Raw genomic sequence first — 15,730 nt, 5'->3', positions numbered from 1 at the left:
AAAAATTGATTTGTTTTTTTTTTATTCTTTTTCTCTATCATAGCCTGTAAAAGCCCCTGTTACAATTTGTGGTGATATTCATGGGCAGTTTCATGATCTTCAAGAACTTTTTTGAATTGGGGGGAAGGTACTTGTTTTGATTATGGCCTTTCTTTAAATTGGGTTTTTTGTAGGCTGATGTGCAAGTTAGACCCTTCCACCTATAATTAATTGGTTTTAGGTTGGATAATGTAGTCGTTACATTGTCATCGTGCACTAATATTTTGTCATGACAAATAATGCATCCTAACTCAAATCTTCATTACAGGATTGGACTGGTTTGAACTTTCAGGAAATAATGGATGAAGTAGAAAAAATTCGAATAACGGTATGTGGCATATTTTATGTTGCATTCTTCCTAAATGAGCCATTGTCTGGTCGTACACTTTACAGCCCCATCTCCATGAGTATGCTTACAGGTGCATACTTTGGCTTTCTGTTCTGGTGTTTTGGATTCTCTAGCGGTTGAATTGAAAGCATCAAAGGACTTCTCTAAGTTATATGCAGGCATTGCAATACTTTGGCTTCATCCAAGCTTGAACCAGACCTCTGTTATATATTGTTTTTTCTTCTTTTTGATCTTTTTCCTTTGATTAATGAGAGGTGATGATGATTTGGCATTCCTTTCTCACCAGGATGAATTTTGTTTTAGAAATAGTAATACTTTGTGTGGTTTTTTTTATGTATTAAATTACATATTGAATCAATGTTTATGTCTTAAATTTAAATTTATTAATTTTTATATTTAGTTTTAAAGTTCAAATTTTAATAGAAAATTTAATTTAATTAATATTTTTATTTATCCTTAAAAGTATATAGTTTAAAGTTCAAATTTCAAAAATTAAACATAATATTAATTAAAATAAATATTAAATATTAAATTAAAATAAATAATATTAAAGTATAAATAATAAATATTAAATATTAAAGTATAATATTTATCATAGAAATAAAAATAAATATTATTTAATTAAAATAATATTTTTAAATGTTTTGTTCTTTGGCGGCGTTTGTGAGAAAAGCGCCGCTAAAGGTCTACTCTATAGCAGTGTTTGTGGGAAAAGCGCCGCTAAAGGTTATGGTTTTTAGCGGCGTTTGTGGAGAAAGCGACGCTAAATGTCATGTTCTTTAGTGGCATTTTTTGCAGATCTTGTAAAAGTGCGGCAAAAGTTTTAGTGGCGCTTAAAAGCGCCACTATATGCCTAAAAAAATGCCGCTAAAAGTCAATTTTGCTGCGGTGCTAATTTAGTGTCTAAGCTTTTTTTAAGTTCAAATTGGTATCTAAAATTATTAAATGTTATGCAAATTACTCTAAAACGTTAATGTCTCGTTTGGTTACTAGTGTAATAATATGAGGAAAAATTTTATTAATCACACATGTATTACAATAGTTATACATAAAATAAAGAATAGTTGGTAAATATTTAAACTTGAAACTACAAAATTAAGTAAAAATTCTTGTAAAAAATAAGGCCTCTTTAAAATAAATGAAAAATTCCTCTCTTTGCTAAAAGTAATTAGTGGGCTAGATATTACCAACCTGAGTTAGTTTATTGCTAAACCATATACTAAAACATGTGTAAAAAATAGTACTCACACCAAACGTAATATAACAATGTTAAAATTTGTATTATGTTACAAAAATATTGTTAATATTAAAGAAAATTCATGTTAAAAAATTATGCATTAAGCAATGTTTAACAAAATAATATTTGATTAAGAAAACAATAATTTAAAAAACCTAAAATAAAACAAATTGTTATTTTAAATAAATAAAATGAAACAAATAAATCAAATTAAAAGTAATTTTTAAATATAAAAAAATCATGTCATCTACCACATGTTGATCATACATTGATTATTTTGCTACCTCATAAATATATAACATTGTTGACATATTAAAGTAATTTGTATAACAGAGTCGACTCGGTCTGTCTTTTTACACGATTTCTCTGTCTATCTGTTGACACGTCTCTCTCACAATTTCTTTTACCTTTCTTTTCCCTTTCAAGTGTATCTTTTGTTTTTCCTGTTATTTTTCGGTTTCTTTTTTAGTGTGTTTTGGTATGAATTAGCCAATCTAAGACTATTGGATGAAGAAGAGGAGGCGTTCCAGGAGGATGTTGTGGCAGTGAACCAAAACTATCAATTCTGCTTGGTGAGGCGATGTCTTATTGATAGTGTTGTCCATTTCCCTTCTTTACGTAATACAATGGCTGATTTGTGGTATCCAATTGAAGGAATATGTATTAAGGATCTTGGAGACAAAATGTATCTTTTCTAATTTTTCCATGAGGTTGATGTGTAAAGGGTGCTTTCCAGAACTCCTTGGTTTTTTAACAACCATTTGCTTATCTTGCAATCAATCCAAAAAGGAGAGAATCCGTCAGCCATGGTATTAAACTTTACTAAATAATGGGTCCAAGTTCATGATTTGCCTCCAGGGCTGATGTCTGAAACTATAGCAAAACAATTTGGTGACTTTTTGGGGAAATATTTAGAATACGATACTGCTATTCCGACTTTGGGTATTAAAAGATTTATACGTATTCGTGTTCTTTTAGATGTATCTACTCTGTTGAAACGAAAGAAAAAGATTCAGATTGGGAAGGATATAACTGTTTATGCTCGTTTCCAATATGAGAACTTGAGTCTATTTTGTTTTATTTGTGGCAAGCTAGGACACAGTGAGAGCTACTGCCGTTTTAGACTTTGGATTGAATTGGCCAATATTGTCTTTGGTTGGGATATATCTTTGCGTGCAGTGGCGCGGTGACAAAGCACGGTGATAAGCAGGTGGCTTTGCTAAGCTGATGGATCACAGTGGAGTAGTATAAATATGGAAGAAAATACTTAGAGTAGTAAATGGATGAATGATCTTGGGAGTAATTTCAGGGGGGATCCAAGGAATCAATCTTTAAATCCTAATTTACTCCCGTTAAAATCCAATCAACAGATCTTATATAAAGAATTCGATAATTAGCGCAATCTGGGCAGTGGGGTATTAAATGGAAATGTTTCTGGAAATAGGCCTACGGATTTGATGTTAAAGGAGGAAAATGATCCGCTATTTAATTTAGAACGCAAGAAAAGGAAAACAAAAGTAGAGGGATTATTAATTCTTACGGGAAATATCGTGGAAGCAGGTCATTTTGATTTAACGGCTAGTTCTGGGGAACAAAGCAGTCAAATGCAATAAAAGTCCTTAGCTAGAATGTTTGTGGTTTGGGGAGACCACGAACTGTTAAGAGGCTCAAGAACAAATTGAGAGCCATTAATCCCCGTATTTTGTTTCTTATGGAAACAAAATTAAGTGCAAAAATGATGAAAATGGTGAGAATGAAATGCGGTTTTTAAAATGGGATTAATGTTGGGTCGGTGGGGTCAAAGGGAGGTCTTTCTTTGGGCTGGAAAGGAAATTCTTTGTTTCAACTTAAGAGTTTCTTCTCTTTTCACATTGACATTAAGGTTCACGATAATGAATGTGATGTTGTTTGGCGTTTAAGGGATTTTATGGGAATCCGGAAGAAAGGAATAGAAGTGAGTCGTGGGATTTACTTAGAAGATTGGGGCAAGAAAAAATAATCCCTTGGGTTATTTTGGGTGATTTTAACGAAATTGCAAATTCTTTTGAAAAAAATGGTGGTCGTTTAAGAGCTGAACGTCAGATGGATGATTTTAAAATGGCTTTGGATGATTGCAGGCTCAATAATCTCAGGTATATTGATAGATGGTTTACCTGGGAGCGAGGAAGGTTTTTATCAACAAACATAAGGGAGAGGCTGGATCGGGGGGTTGCAACATTGAATTGGGTAAATCTTTGTCTTAGATACCAATTAGAACACTTGAATCATTCTTTCTCAGATCACTGTCCCATCCTTTTGGATACCATGGGAAAGCAAAGGGATTTTTCGTGTCATAAAGAAAAGTCTTTTCGGTTTAAGGCCAAATGGTGTTCAGAAGATTCTTTTAAGGAGGAGATAAGAAGAAATTGGAATGATATTTCAGGAAGTGTCCCGAATAAGCTTGGAAGATTGGGTCAGCAACTTCAGAGGTGGAATAAATACAGAGCTAGAGAAAATAAGAAAAATCGTGTGAATTTTGAAGAGAGAATAAACTGCCTTTATATTCTGGATCCGACAGATGAGATTTTGGCTGAAATCACATATATTCAGTTGGGCCTGAATTTAAAGGCTGATCAGGAAGAAATTTTTTGGGAACAACGTGCCCGTGTCAATTGGCTGAAAAATGGTGACAAAAATACCAGTTATTTTCATAAAGTAGTGATTCAACGTCAGCTTCGTGATCAAATCAAAGAGTTGAAGGGGAGAATGGTGAAAGAATTTCCACAAATGAAGAGATGTTCAAGATTGCTTCGGATTTCTTTGGTAAGCTGTTTTCGACTTCGGATTTGGGTTCAGATGAACATGTTTTTGGATTAGTGGAGAAAAGAGTTAATGATAATATGAATGATTTTCTTCTTCAACAATTTACAGAGGAGGATATTATCCACGCTGTTAAAACAATGACGCCGTTGAAAGCTTCTGGGATTGATGGTTTTTCAGCAATCTTCTTCCAAAGGTATTGGCATATTTTTGGATCTGATATCTCTAGATATTGCTTATCTGTTTTGAATGGTGATTCTGAATTAGGGGATATTAATAAAACATGCATTGTTTTGATCCCCAAAATCAATAAACTAAAAATTTTTTCACATTTTATGCCTATAAGTCTTTGTAATGTAATTTTCAAAATTATTGCGAAAGACTTGGTGAATCGTATGAGTACTATCTTGGGAAGCTGCATTAATGAAGCCCAAGGGGCTTTTATCCCAGGAAGACATATTTCAGATAACATAATAATCGCTTATGAGGTCCTTCATTCTTTGAAGATGAAGAAGAAAGGCAAGAAGGGGAATTTTGTACTTAAATTCTACATGAGTAAAGCGTATAATCATGTTGAATGGGATTTTTTGGCCGAAATGATGACTCATTTGGGATTTCATGGGATTGGATTGTTCTTATTATGAGGTGTGTTTGTTCTATTTCTTATTTGGTGAGCCTTAATGGGTAGAATAGCGAGTGGTTCTCACCATCAAGAGGATTAAGGCAGGGCGATCCACTTAGCCCTTACCTTTTTCTTATTTGTGCAGAAGGCTTTTCAACTTTAATCAATGAAGCTAAGCAAAAGGGTCTGATGAGGAGGGCTTTTGTTGGAAGGGAAAGATTTTCAATCAACCACTTATTCTTTGTGGATGATTGTATCCTATTCGGAGGTACCTCTAAAGAGGGAGAAAATGTGGTTCAAGAGATTACCAATGAGTATAAGGTGATATCGGGTCAGAGGGTGAATTCGGAAAAGTCACTGATCTATTTTGGGGCTAATGTTTATAAAAATGTCAAGGATACCATAACCAATACCTTAGGTGTGAGGGCAGCTTCAAACCCTGAGAAGTACTTAGGGTTACCTATGATGGTCGGTTGAAAGAAGAATTGGGCTTTTGCAAACTTTTTAGACCAGTTTAGGAGACGTATCACAGGATGGAGTTTACGCTACTTATATATGAGGGGAAATGAAGTTTTTGTTAAATCGGTCTTACAGTCTATTCCAGTTTATGTTATGCAATGCTTCGCTCTGCCGAAAATTTTATGTCGTAAACTTGAAGGCATTATGAACAAGTTTTGGTGATCTAATAATAAGTCGAATAAGGGCATCCATTGGAGTAACTGGGATACATTATGTAAACCAAAAAGTGTTGGTGGATTGGGTTTCAAAAATTTATTTTTGTTTAATAAAGCCTTATTAGCAAAACAGGTGTGGCGTCTTTTAACCCAGCCCAATTGTCTTTTAGCCAAAGTCCTTAAAGCCCGTTACTATCCTAAATTAGACATTTTATTAGAAAAGATAGGTTCTTACCCTTCGTTTACCTGGAGGAGCATTTGCAGTGCTAGGAATCTTATTGCAAACGGAATTCTGTGGTGAATCGGTAATAGATCTTGCGTAAACATATGGAATGACCTTTGGCTACCTGGAATAGAGAAAAACAGAGTATCAGTTTATCACATATTTCTGAACTAGACGACGGTAAACTAGCTGATTGAGGAAGATTCTAATACCTGGAATAGGGAGCTGATTTTTAATATTGTTGATGATGAGTAGACAAATAGCATTCTTTCCATCCCACTTTTCGAAGCTAGGTCAGAGGATATGTTGGTCTGGAAATATGACGGTTCTGGGGATTACTCTGTAAGAAGTGGATATCAGGTACTAGTTATGGAATATCTACAGAGCAATAATTACATCACGTCTAATTTTGAGGCTTAAAAGGATTTTTACAAGTCTTTGTGGCCTATGCACATCCCAGCAAACATTAAAATACATCTATGGAGATTGCTTAACAATTTTCTGCCTCATTACAGTAATTTGTTACAAAGAACATTGAGGGTTGATGTTACTTGTCCTCTTTGCAAGAAAGCACCAGAAGACATGGATCATCTTCTATGGTCCTGCGACATCTTTTAGAGTGTATGGACGTCCCTTCAAATCCGAACTGTTCCAACTAATAGTAGTTTGAGCTGCAAAAATCTTTTCGTTAATACTTTTTGTGTAGCAGATGAAAAAAACAAACATGTTATTGCTATTTCTATATAGGCCTTATGGTACAAAATAAATAAGTTGATCCATGAAGGTACTAAATTTTCTTTGCAGGATCTTTTGGGATTCATTCGTGGATATAGTCAAGAATTAAGTCTGTGTCAGGAAAAGATAGGAGTTTTTTGTATATCACTACCATAAATACTTTGGAGTCCTCCAGATTTGGGTATTATCAAAATAAATTTTGACGCAACCTTTCAAAGTGACTCTAGAACTTCTACCAGCAGTAATAGCCAGGGATTATAAAGGGGAATATGTAGGAGTAGAAACTTATTTGTTTAATGATGTGGTCGACGCGTTCGTGGCTAAAGCGAGGGCATGTGAAAGGGCGTTGCTTTTTGCAGTTAACATGGGCTTCCGACGTTTGTTGGTGGAAGGGGACTCTCTGACGGTCATTAAAAAACTCAAGGCAAAGGAAGAAGACAAATTGATTATTAGACCTATTATTCATCACATTTGTGATCTAGAAAAATGTTTTGATGAAATAGGTTACCTTTTTGTTCCCCGATTGGTTAATGGAGTGGCCCATACCCTGGCGATGGAAGGAAGGAGAAGACAACATTCTAGGTTTTGGGCTGATGAAGTCCCGGATTCTGTCAAGATGTTGGTGGAGAAAGATCGGAGAGTTTGGGCACAGAGATACCAAAATTCGTCGTAGAATGCTTTGAAAATGGAGAAGGTTCTTTGAATCTCCATGGCTGGACTTAAAGCTTTTGGGTTTCCTTTTGTTCATATTTAGATCGTCTCTTCAAAGGATAATGAAGCTGTTTGGTTGATATTTGCTTGTTAACTGCTTTGTTTTTTGGCCTAGGGTGGTTTTGTTTCACTTTTCATTTATGGTTTTACTTTTCTAGGTGCGGGCTTTAATTGTTTTGACCGTTTGGCCTATTGCTGAAAGGTCTTTTCTTTGCTTTTTAGTTGTAATTTTATCTGCCACCTTGAGCCGTGTGATGAATTAATATCAGCCTTTTCTTTCAAAAAAAAAAAAGCAATTTGTATAGTTCAGATGTCGAATTGGATGGAAAAAAAAAAGAGATTAAGTACCAAATTAAGAAAATAACAATGATTTTAGAACCGAACTGGATTAGCCAATTAGATTCAGAACCAGTCGGGCAATCAGTCCGGATACACTCAAAAAATCAATTAGACTGAAAACAGAAAAAACCAAGATTGGACCATGACCTAAGACTGGAAAAACCGGTTGGACCGGTTTTTAAAAATCTTGGGCTAATTTAGTTTGGGGCAAGCCGGAAAATGGGCCAAACCAGCCCAATATACACCAAGGCCCGAGTTTTTTTACAAAAATTTGGCACAAATAATCTTTTAAATGAAAAAGAAAAAGCGATTTGAAGAAAAACAAAAGAAACAGACTACTAAAGTCACTCAAGTGAAGTCTAAATCAAAACAAAGCTGAGAGTCTGCCCTCAGTCCTTTACTCACTTCAGCCCCCTGTACTGCACACACTTTCAGGTCCACCACCCAACCTGTCGGTCGTCAGCCCTCTGCTACTTCAGATCTGCCTCTGCTTGCTGTTGCTGTAATGGTGACTGCTGCTTCACTGCTCTGCTTCAGCCTCTTTTTTATTTTTTATTATTTTTTTAAGATCAAAGTAAAAGAATGATGGTAGATAGATGTTTTGAAGATCAAGGTGGGTAAATTGTTTTAACATAAAAAAAAAAAGAATGATAATAGATGGAGGCATTTGTAAGTGGATTTTTTTTTTTTAAAGAAAGTTTCAATTTCTTATAGAAGGGAATAAAGTTGAAAGTTGGAACCATAAACTCTTGTTGGCATTCACTATTAACTTATTAGATATTTTGTTGCTTCTCTATTATTTATTAAATAACATATTTTATTTTATTTAAAAGATTTATTATACTTGATTTTTTATTTTTATTTTATTTTTATACCGGTTGAATTAATTGTTAAATCGATTGAATTAATTAAATCGAAAATTGATGATATAATCAATTCGATCATTAAAAAAATGTCAAATTTAGATATTAAATTAAAAAAAATGTGCCAAGCTTACATACTAAACCTTTAATCAAAGAAAAGATATTAAAAATAAGCTAAACTATAAAAAATAGTCACTTTTGTTTGCTTGAGATTACATTTTAGTCATTTTATGTTTGAAATGTTACGTTTTAGTCATTTATGTTATCATTTTGTTACGAAGTGGTCATTCTACCGTTAAACTCCGTTACCTCCCTAACGGCAGTTCTACGTGGCAGTCCAAATAGGTTTTAAATGCTAACTTGGATGTCCAGCTAGGATGAAAATAGATTTTTAATTAAATAAATTTAATTTGAACTGTCACGTACGACATCCAAGTTAACATTTAAAACTCATTTAAACTACCACGTAGGACTACTATTAGGGAGGTAACAGAGCTTAACAGTAGAGTGATCACTTCGTAATAAAACAATAACATAAGTGACTAAAACGTAACATTTCAAACATAAGTGACTAGAATGTAATTTGAGGCAACAAAAATGACTATTTTTTGTAATTTACCCTAAAGTTCTCAAATCATATATAAAGAAAAGAAATTGACCTTAATATTCCTTCAATGCCAAGTCAGGGTATATATAGTGATGTTTGGCAATTTCAACTAATACAAGTCTCATTAAAACTAATTCAACTGTAACCTATAAAACCATTATTTACACACTAAAGGGATCAAAAGCAAACTCTACAACTGATTTGAGCTCATCCCAGTTTGCATGAGTAAAGAAATCATTATTTTCTGGACAACTTGAAAAGCTTGAAGATGACACCATTGATGAAGGTTGAGCAATGCTCAATAGCTCTGCATGCCACTGGTTTCTTCCATTCATACCACTGAACCCCGGCTTCTCATCACAGCTTTGAACAAGTGGAGAGCCAAAAGCGATGCAAGTCTCATGAATGTTGGATCCCAATCCCATGCTGCAGATAATTTGGGGGCTTGGTGTGGCAGTTGAAGTGCGGTTTGAGGCGATTTCTCTCCAATCTGGTGTGTACTTTCTATGCGATACGCTTCGCTTGAAAATTCGACATATAGTCCACACTTCCTGCAATCTCAGCAAAGTGTATGAAACATTAAAACAACTTTATCCCATGAATGAATGCTTGGTAAATACAAGATCCTCAATTGCAAACACGATTTTATAGTCATTTCTTTTTTTTTCAGCACTGATGCACAATTCAAATGACAATAAAATCATGTGTTACATCTAAAATGGTATTATAGAGTGAGCAATGAAGCAGAGCGGGATTGGATATTGCAAAATCCACAACCACCATGCTCTTCACATACTTTGCCTTTCCCTCGCCCTTGAAATTTTAATACCACCACCTTTATAAACCTTGAATATATCTACATCCACCTCGTTTGGCCTCATCTTTTTTATTTTTTATTTTTGAAATATAAACTTATACAGAAAAATGCTTTACGCGTTAGAACAATTATAAAATAGAATCAAATTATTATAATGTATAAACAAATCATAAATAATTTAAATTAAAATCCATACATGCATATCTGTACCTAATAAAACTAAAACCACACAATTATGCATAGTAAGACTCAATTTTTAACACTCAAGGTTAATTATTTTAGTTCTTTCCATCAGCATCTATTTACAATTTAATACTATTTTCTGGTTAGAATTATAAACTACTTTAAAATGGGTTGAGCTATAAAATAATAAAAAGAATTATATTTATATGGATAATAGTTATTTTATTTTCTTTAAAAAAAATTTGATACACAGTTGATGCATAAATTTTATGTATTATTGATAAATAATAATACATAACCTCATTATTAAAAAAAAAGTGGAGGGCTTATAAATAAATACTAATAACTTTATTCAAACATAATTAAATGGCATAATACATAATCTGGTATTTAAGTTTGATACTTTTTAATGTGGTACTTTTATTATTATTTGGTCCAATGTGGTACTTATATTTGATCAAAGTTATACATTTTGGCACTTGAAGGTAATAATGCTGTTTTTAGTGTTTGATTTGAGTTTTAGAGTTGATTTGATGAAAATTTATAACTAGTTAAATATTAGAAGTTAACTTTTATTAAATCAACCCTAAAACTTGAAATAAATCACATACATTAAACTATATTTGATAAATTAAACATAAAATCAACAACTTCTTAATTAACATTAATTTTTTCTGATAACAAAATCATGAAAAATTTAAACCTACTAATTTTAGATTAACTTTATTTAATCCACCTAAAACTCGAACTAAACACTAACAAGGTAACATTAATATTTTAAGTAATAAAATATATAAATTTCGTTAAATACATGTACCAAATTGGATAAAAAGAACATAAGTACAACAATAAAAAAGTCAAATTCAAGTACTAAATGATATATTAATCCTAATTAAATAATAATTAATTATAAATATATGTTAAAATCCTAAAATATAAATCCGAGACCCTAAACCTTAAATTTGAAATTTATTAATATTTATTTATAATAGTTTAAAATTAATATTTAAATAAAATTATTAGTATTTACTATAAATCTTTTATATTTTTTATTTAATTTAATAATTATATGTTAGGTTATTGTTCACTAAAAGGAATTGTATTAACTACACTCCACTCCAGTCCACCTTTTAAGAAAAACGACTTCACCCACCATTATTTTTGGGGAAAAACTAATCCCTTGGGTTTAAATGCTACGGTGGTTGAAAAAGAATATGAAGCAAAGAGAATCATAAAGCTAGTACATGTTCTTACAGCTTCTTCTGCTGCAAGAGACTTGGGGTTGGAAAGAGTGGCGTTACTAGCGTTGATGTGGGTGGAATTGGGAAGGCGAAACTCATGCATCATCCAATCAGTTTTGGTTCCTTTGCCAGCAGTTCCACGGTAGTATACCAAGGTTTTCTTTAGGCCGATGCAGGCTGATCCTTCATTTGAATAAATAGGCTTGTCAATGCCGGTTGCTTTCCAAAATCCTGATCCCGTCGCTCTGTTTGGTCTAATGCTGTTTCTATACTTTCTTCCTCGTCTGCAGAAGAAATATGATTCAATCTCTCCCTCACGACTGCTTGCTTCTGCATTCATTTATTAATAATCAAACAAATGAAACGCATATTCCTACTGAACTTCATTTTCTTTTAAAAAAATGGATGCTGAAATTTCTTTTTATTTGATATTACAAGAATGTTTTCATTTTCATTATATATTATATAAATATCTCAATAAGAGACAAACCGATTTTCGTTTCATATGAACAAGATTTTGGAAACTTGGTCATTTGAAGGTTTGTTTCCATCTCTAGTTGAGGTTAAAAATTTTAAAGCCTATCAAATTTCTATCGTGTTTCATGGTTTCAAGGTGATTTGCTAGTACTAGGAAAAGGGTAGCTGACCTGTATACAGTTAAAATTGGCATATGAAGTATTAGGGCATAATTTAGCTAACTACAGACATTTCGATTGATTATGGAAGCCAAGATAGAGCTTAAAACATAATTTCAAAAAGAAAAAGAAAAGAAAAAGATATAAGTATGAGATCAAAGGTGTAAGATGGGACATACTTGGGAGATCCCAGGGATCAAACTTGTAGATATCAATCTGTTTGATAAGGTCGATTTTGAGGGGTTTATTATCAACTTTTCGTTGAAGATAAAACCCTACAAGCTCTTCATCTGTAGGATGGAAACGAAACCCAGGAAGTGGAGCATCTTCTTCTTCGTCCTTGTTATCAGCACAAGCTTGGACGACGCCGTTCATCTTCTTTATTCAATCTTCTAATCCCTACAGGTTGCTGCTAAGTGGAGTATTTGAAGAAAACAAAATGATTTTAGTTTGTTTCTTAAATCTCTGGAATCAACAATGATAAAGGCTAAAATCTAGCTTTGAATATTATTGTCGAACCTTCTTAAATAATGAGAATTTGGAGTCATCTGAAATTATGTGGTTGTTCAGGTCAAGTCAATTTATTGACACTTAGGCCAAGGAGGAAAAAGTCTTTCTTACTACTTTCGAAATCCTTTATATCACTTGTGGCAAAATAAATGTCATAGTTATTCATATAAATTTTTTTATTATAAAGTTATTCTCATATACTTTGATTTGGTATATTACACCCCAAACATAATAAATGTCAAAGTTGACGCATCCCAAGTCCTAAAGCACTCCCTCAAATTTAGGAGATTGATTTCAGGAAATGCTTCAATATATAGTTTATAATGCTTTATAATTTGATTTGTTAGAAAATTAGTGAGACCCATAGACCAAATGTCAAATATAAGATATGGTTTTGAACATTCAAAATCATGTGAGGTGGCCACATATTGAAAAAGAAAGGAAAGAAGAAAGTATAAGTCTTTGGAACATGAAAAGGTACAAGCTCTTGTTCAAAAATGGCTTGAGAGGCCTTTTAAACGGTCAAGTTGTTGCTGTTTTGGCATTTATTGTTCCATTTTGACATATGGAAAGAAAGTCGAGCTTGAATTATGCGTGCTTGAATTTTCTCTTCAATCCTATATATATATAATTATAGTACATATTTCTAACTCGGGTGAAATGTTTTTAGGAATTGGTTGATAAATTAAAAATTAAATGTTAAAAATTTAAGTATTGAATTTGATTTATAAATTTTGCTTGATACATTATTTAAAATTGATTTATAAACTTTGTTTGATATATTATTTAAAATTAAGTATAATATATAGTTAAACAATTTGATAAATGTAAAATCTGAAAATTTAAAGATAAAATATCTAAGTGATAATATAATGTTAAAAATTAATTTAATTTTCTTTTTACATTAAGTCATAAGTGGTTCATTATCTAATTATCATCTTTTCACTTTTTATAGAAAATCTATACCAATTGTTTTTGATTATGAATTATTAGATGTGTTCAAAAAAAAACTGAAAATATTATTTTAATTGATTTAACTTTTAATGAATTATCAAACAAAGATTAATTGTTAAAACTAATATTTTAATCCTAAAGTTATAATTGTCTTTTCAATTTATTTTTACTCGAGGTTATCCGAAAGAAATGACATCTTATGTGTCGATTAGCTTGATATTTGTTAGGACGTGCCTAATGAATAATAGTGAAATTAGAATTCAATTTGAAGCTTTAAATTGAAAGTTAGGTTAGTCCCGATTTTAGGGACTAAATTGAATAAATTATAAAATTTGTATTTGATTGTGAATGAGTTTATAACACCCCCTAACTCTTATCCGTCCCCGAAATAGGGTTACAGAGCATTACCATACCTTTCAGATCAAATAAGAATAGTAATCATATCATATAGCATATATATCATAAATTAATCATATTGTCCCTTTTATAGGCTCTCGAGGCTTTAAATATGTATTAGAAACAAATCGGGACATAGAAAATTTTTCGTGAAATTTCAAAATTTTTCCTTGGTTCAGAGCATACACGCCCGTGTGGTCAAGGGACACGTCCGTGTGACCCTATGACATGCCTGTGCTTCAGGTTGTGTCCTACCCCGTGTAACTCTCTGACTTATAACACACGGCCAAGTCACTGTGCTAGGTCATGTGCCTTACACGGCTGAGACACGTTCGTGTCTCTACCCGGGTGGAAATACATTAGCATTCTGTTTTATATTTTTTTAAGTTGCAAGAAACACACGGCTAAACCACACGCTCATGTGATAGTCATGTGTCTCACACAGTCCGGTCACACGCCCGTGTGCTAGGCTGTATGGACTCAAAAGAAGCCTTATACATCTAGTTTACCAACCCTGCAAGCTTAAACTTCAATCAATTCAAAAAGACAATAATTCAACCAATCCAAATACATCTAATTATGTCACAACCATCAATCTAATGACTTAACTCATCCAAATTGCAAATCAATAACTCAATTCAATGTATTCAAATTAAGTTAGGATCATGTTTTAATCATGTAATATTATTATCACGTTTATCTGTATCCAAACTTACCTATTTATCTAAACACGTATGTGCAAATTATTACCAACTAATCTTCTTGAAACCAATTATCATTGTACTTATATGTTTACGCATAATCAATATGTTTTTAGACACCTCTTATGCATATTCAACTACCATTTTACCTCTCACCATTTAATCATATCAATATTATAAGGCAATCATGCAAACACCACAATACCAACACAAGCTAAATACATGACAAATTTTAATAAAACACCTATAAACTAACATTTAGACAAAATAACCTATACATGCCATTATAACTAGAACCAAGTCATCAATAATTACCAATAAACCAATGGATAGTGTGATATAGCTCTGATAAGGTTCCAACTCGTTCGAGCTTTCGATAATCTGTAAAGTAAGTAAATAAAACAAATACGTAAGCAATGAATGCTTAGTAAGCTCATATAATCTTTAATCACGCTAAATCATTTCAAATATAAAATTTATACATATCCAAAAATAATCCAATATTGTTACCATAATACTCATAATACTATATTTATTAATTCACAAGGTAAATAAATCTATAGTATCACACATATACTCATTACCCAAGCTTAGTAAAATTTTATATAACTTTAACTTTCCCACACTTATTCCATATACATATCATACAAGTCATATACATATCATTCAGCCATGGTCACGAATTAATGCATTTAACCAAAGCCTTTTACAAATTGAACACATAATAAGTCGTTCCGTAAGAAATTGCATAATTTAAACCTTACCATTTCAATACTTCAAATAAATAAACATATTACTAATCAGTCAATAGCTTGGCACTTGCCTAAACATCAAGCAACAACAATAGTTAGCGTACTTGCACATCTTACATATAAATTCAATATTGATAAACTTATTTTCTCGACATGTCACCATATACATGCTTTTCTTGTACCAATATATCAAAGATAATCACATATTTACATGTCACTTTTTAATATATTAAATAAATATCATTTCCATATCACGTTTCAATATATCAAGTAAATATCATTTCCAAGACACATTTCAATATATATATACCGATAACAACCATAAGTCTTTCAATATTAATTC

General features: G+C 32.2%; 2 protein-coding genes and 1 long non-coding RNA gene across 3 annotated transcripts; 1 reads left to right on the top strand and 2 right to left on the bottom strand.

The window, feature by feature from the left end:
- Window positions 1–3,707: 3,707 nt before the first annotated feature.
- On the top strand, window positions 3,708–4,481 carry LOC108451472 (uncharacterized). Its single transcript, XM_017749159.1, has one exon. The coding sequence runs from the start codon at window positions 3,708–3,710 to the stop codon at window positions 4,479–4,481; it is 774 nt and encodes a 257-aa protein (XP_017604648.1).
- Window positions 4,482–6,297: 1,816 nt separating this feature from the next.
- On the bottom strand, window positions 6,298–7,548 carry LOC128292579 (uncharacterized). Its single transcript, XR_008282566.1, has 2 exons — window positions 7,187–7,548; window positions 6,298–6,614 (listed from the first exon to the last, which is right to left on the bottom strand). It is a non-coding gene; the product is annotated as an uncharacterized LOC128292579 (long non-coding RNA).
- Window positions 7,549–9,232: 1,684 nt separating this feature from the next.
- LOC108452481 (transcription factor JUNGBRUNNEN 1-like) lies at window positions 9,233–12,624 on the bottom strand. Its single transcript, XM_017750276.2, has 3 exons — window positions 12,254–12,624; window positions 11,453–11,769; window positions 9,233–9,749 (listed from the first exon to the last, which is right to left on the bottom strand). Exons 1-3 carry the CDS (start codon window positions 12,447–12,449, stop codon window positions 9,360–9,362), a joined length of 903 nt encoding a protein of 300 aa, XP_017605765.1. The 5' UTR covers window positions 12,450–12,624; the 3' UTR covers window positions 9,233–9,359.
- Between the last annotated feature and the right edge of the window lie 3,106 nt (window positions 12,625–15,730).

The sequence above is a fragment of the Gossypium arboreum genome, chromosome 5, assembly GCF_025698485.1.
Source record: "Gossypium arboreum isolate Shixiya-1 chromosome 5, ASM2569848v2, whole genome shotgun sequence".
In the NCBI taxonomy this organism is placed as follows: Eukaryota; Viridiplantae; Streptophyta; class Magnoliopsida; order Malvales; family Malvaceae; genus Gossypium; species Gossypium arboreum.
This window is presented reverse-complemented; position numbering and strand designations above follow the sequence as displayed.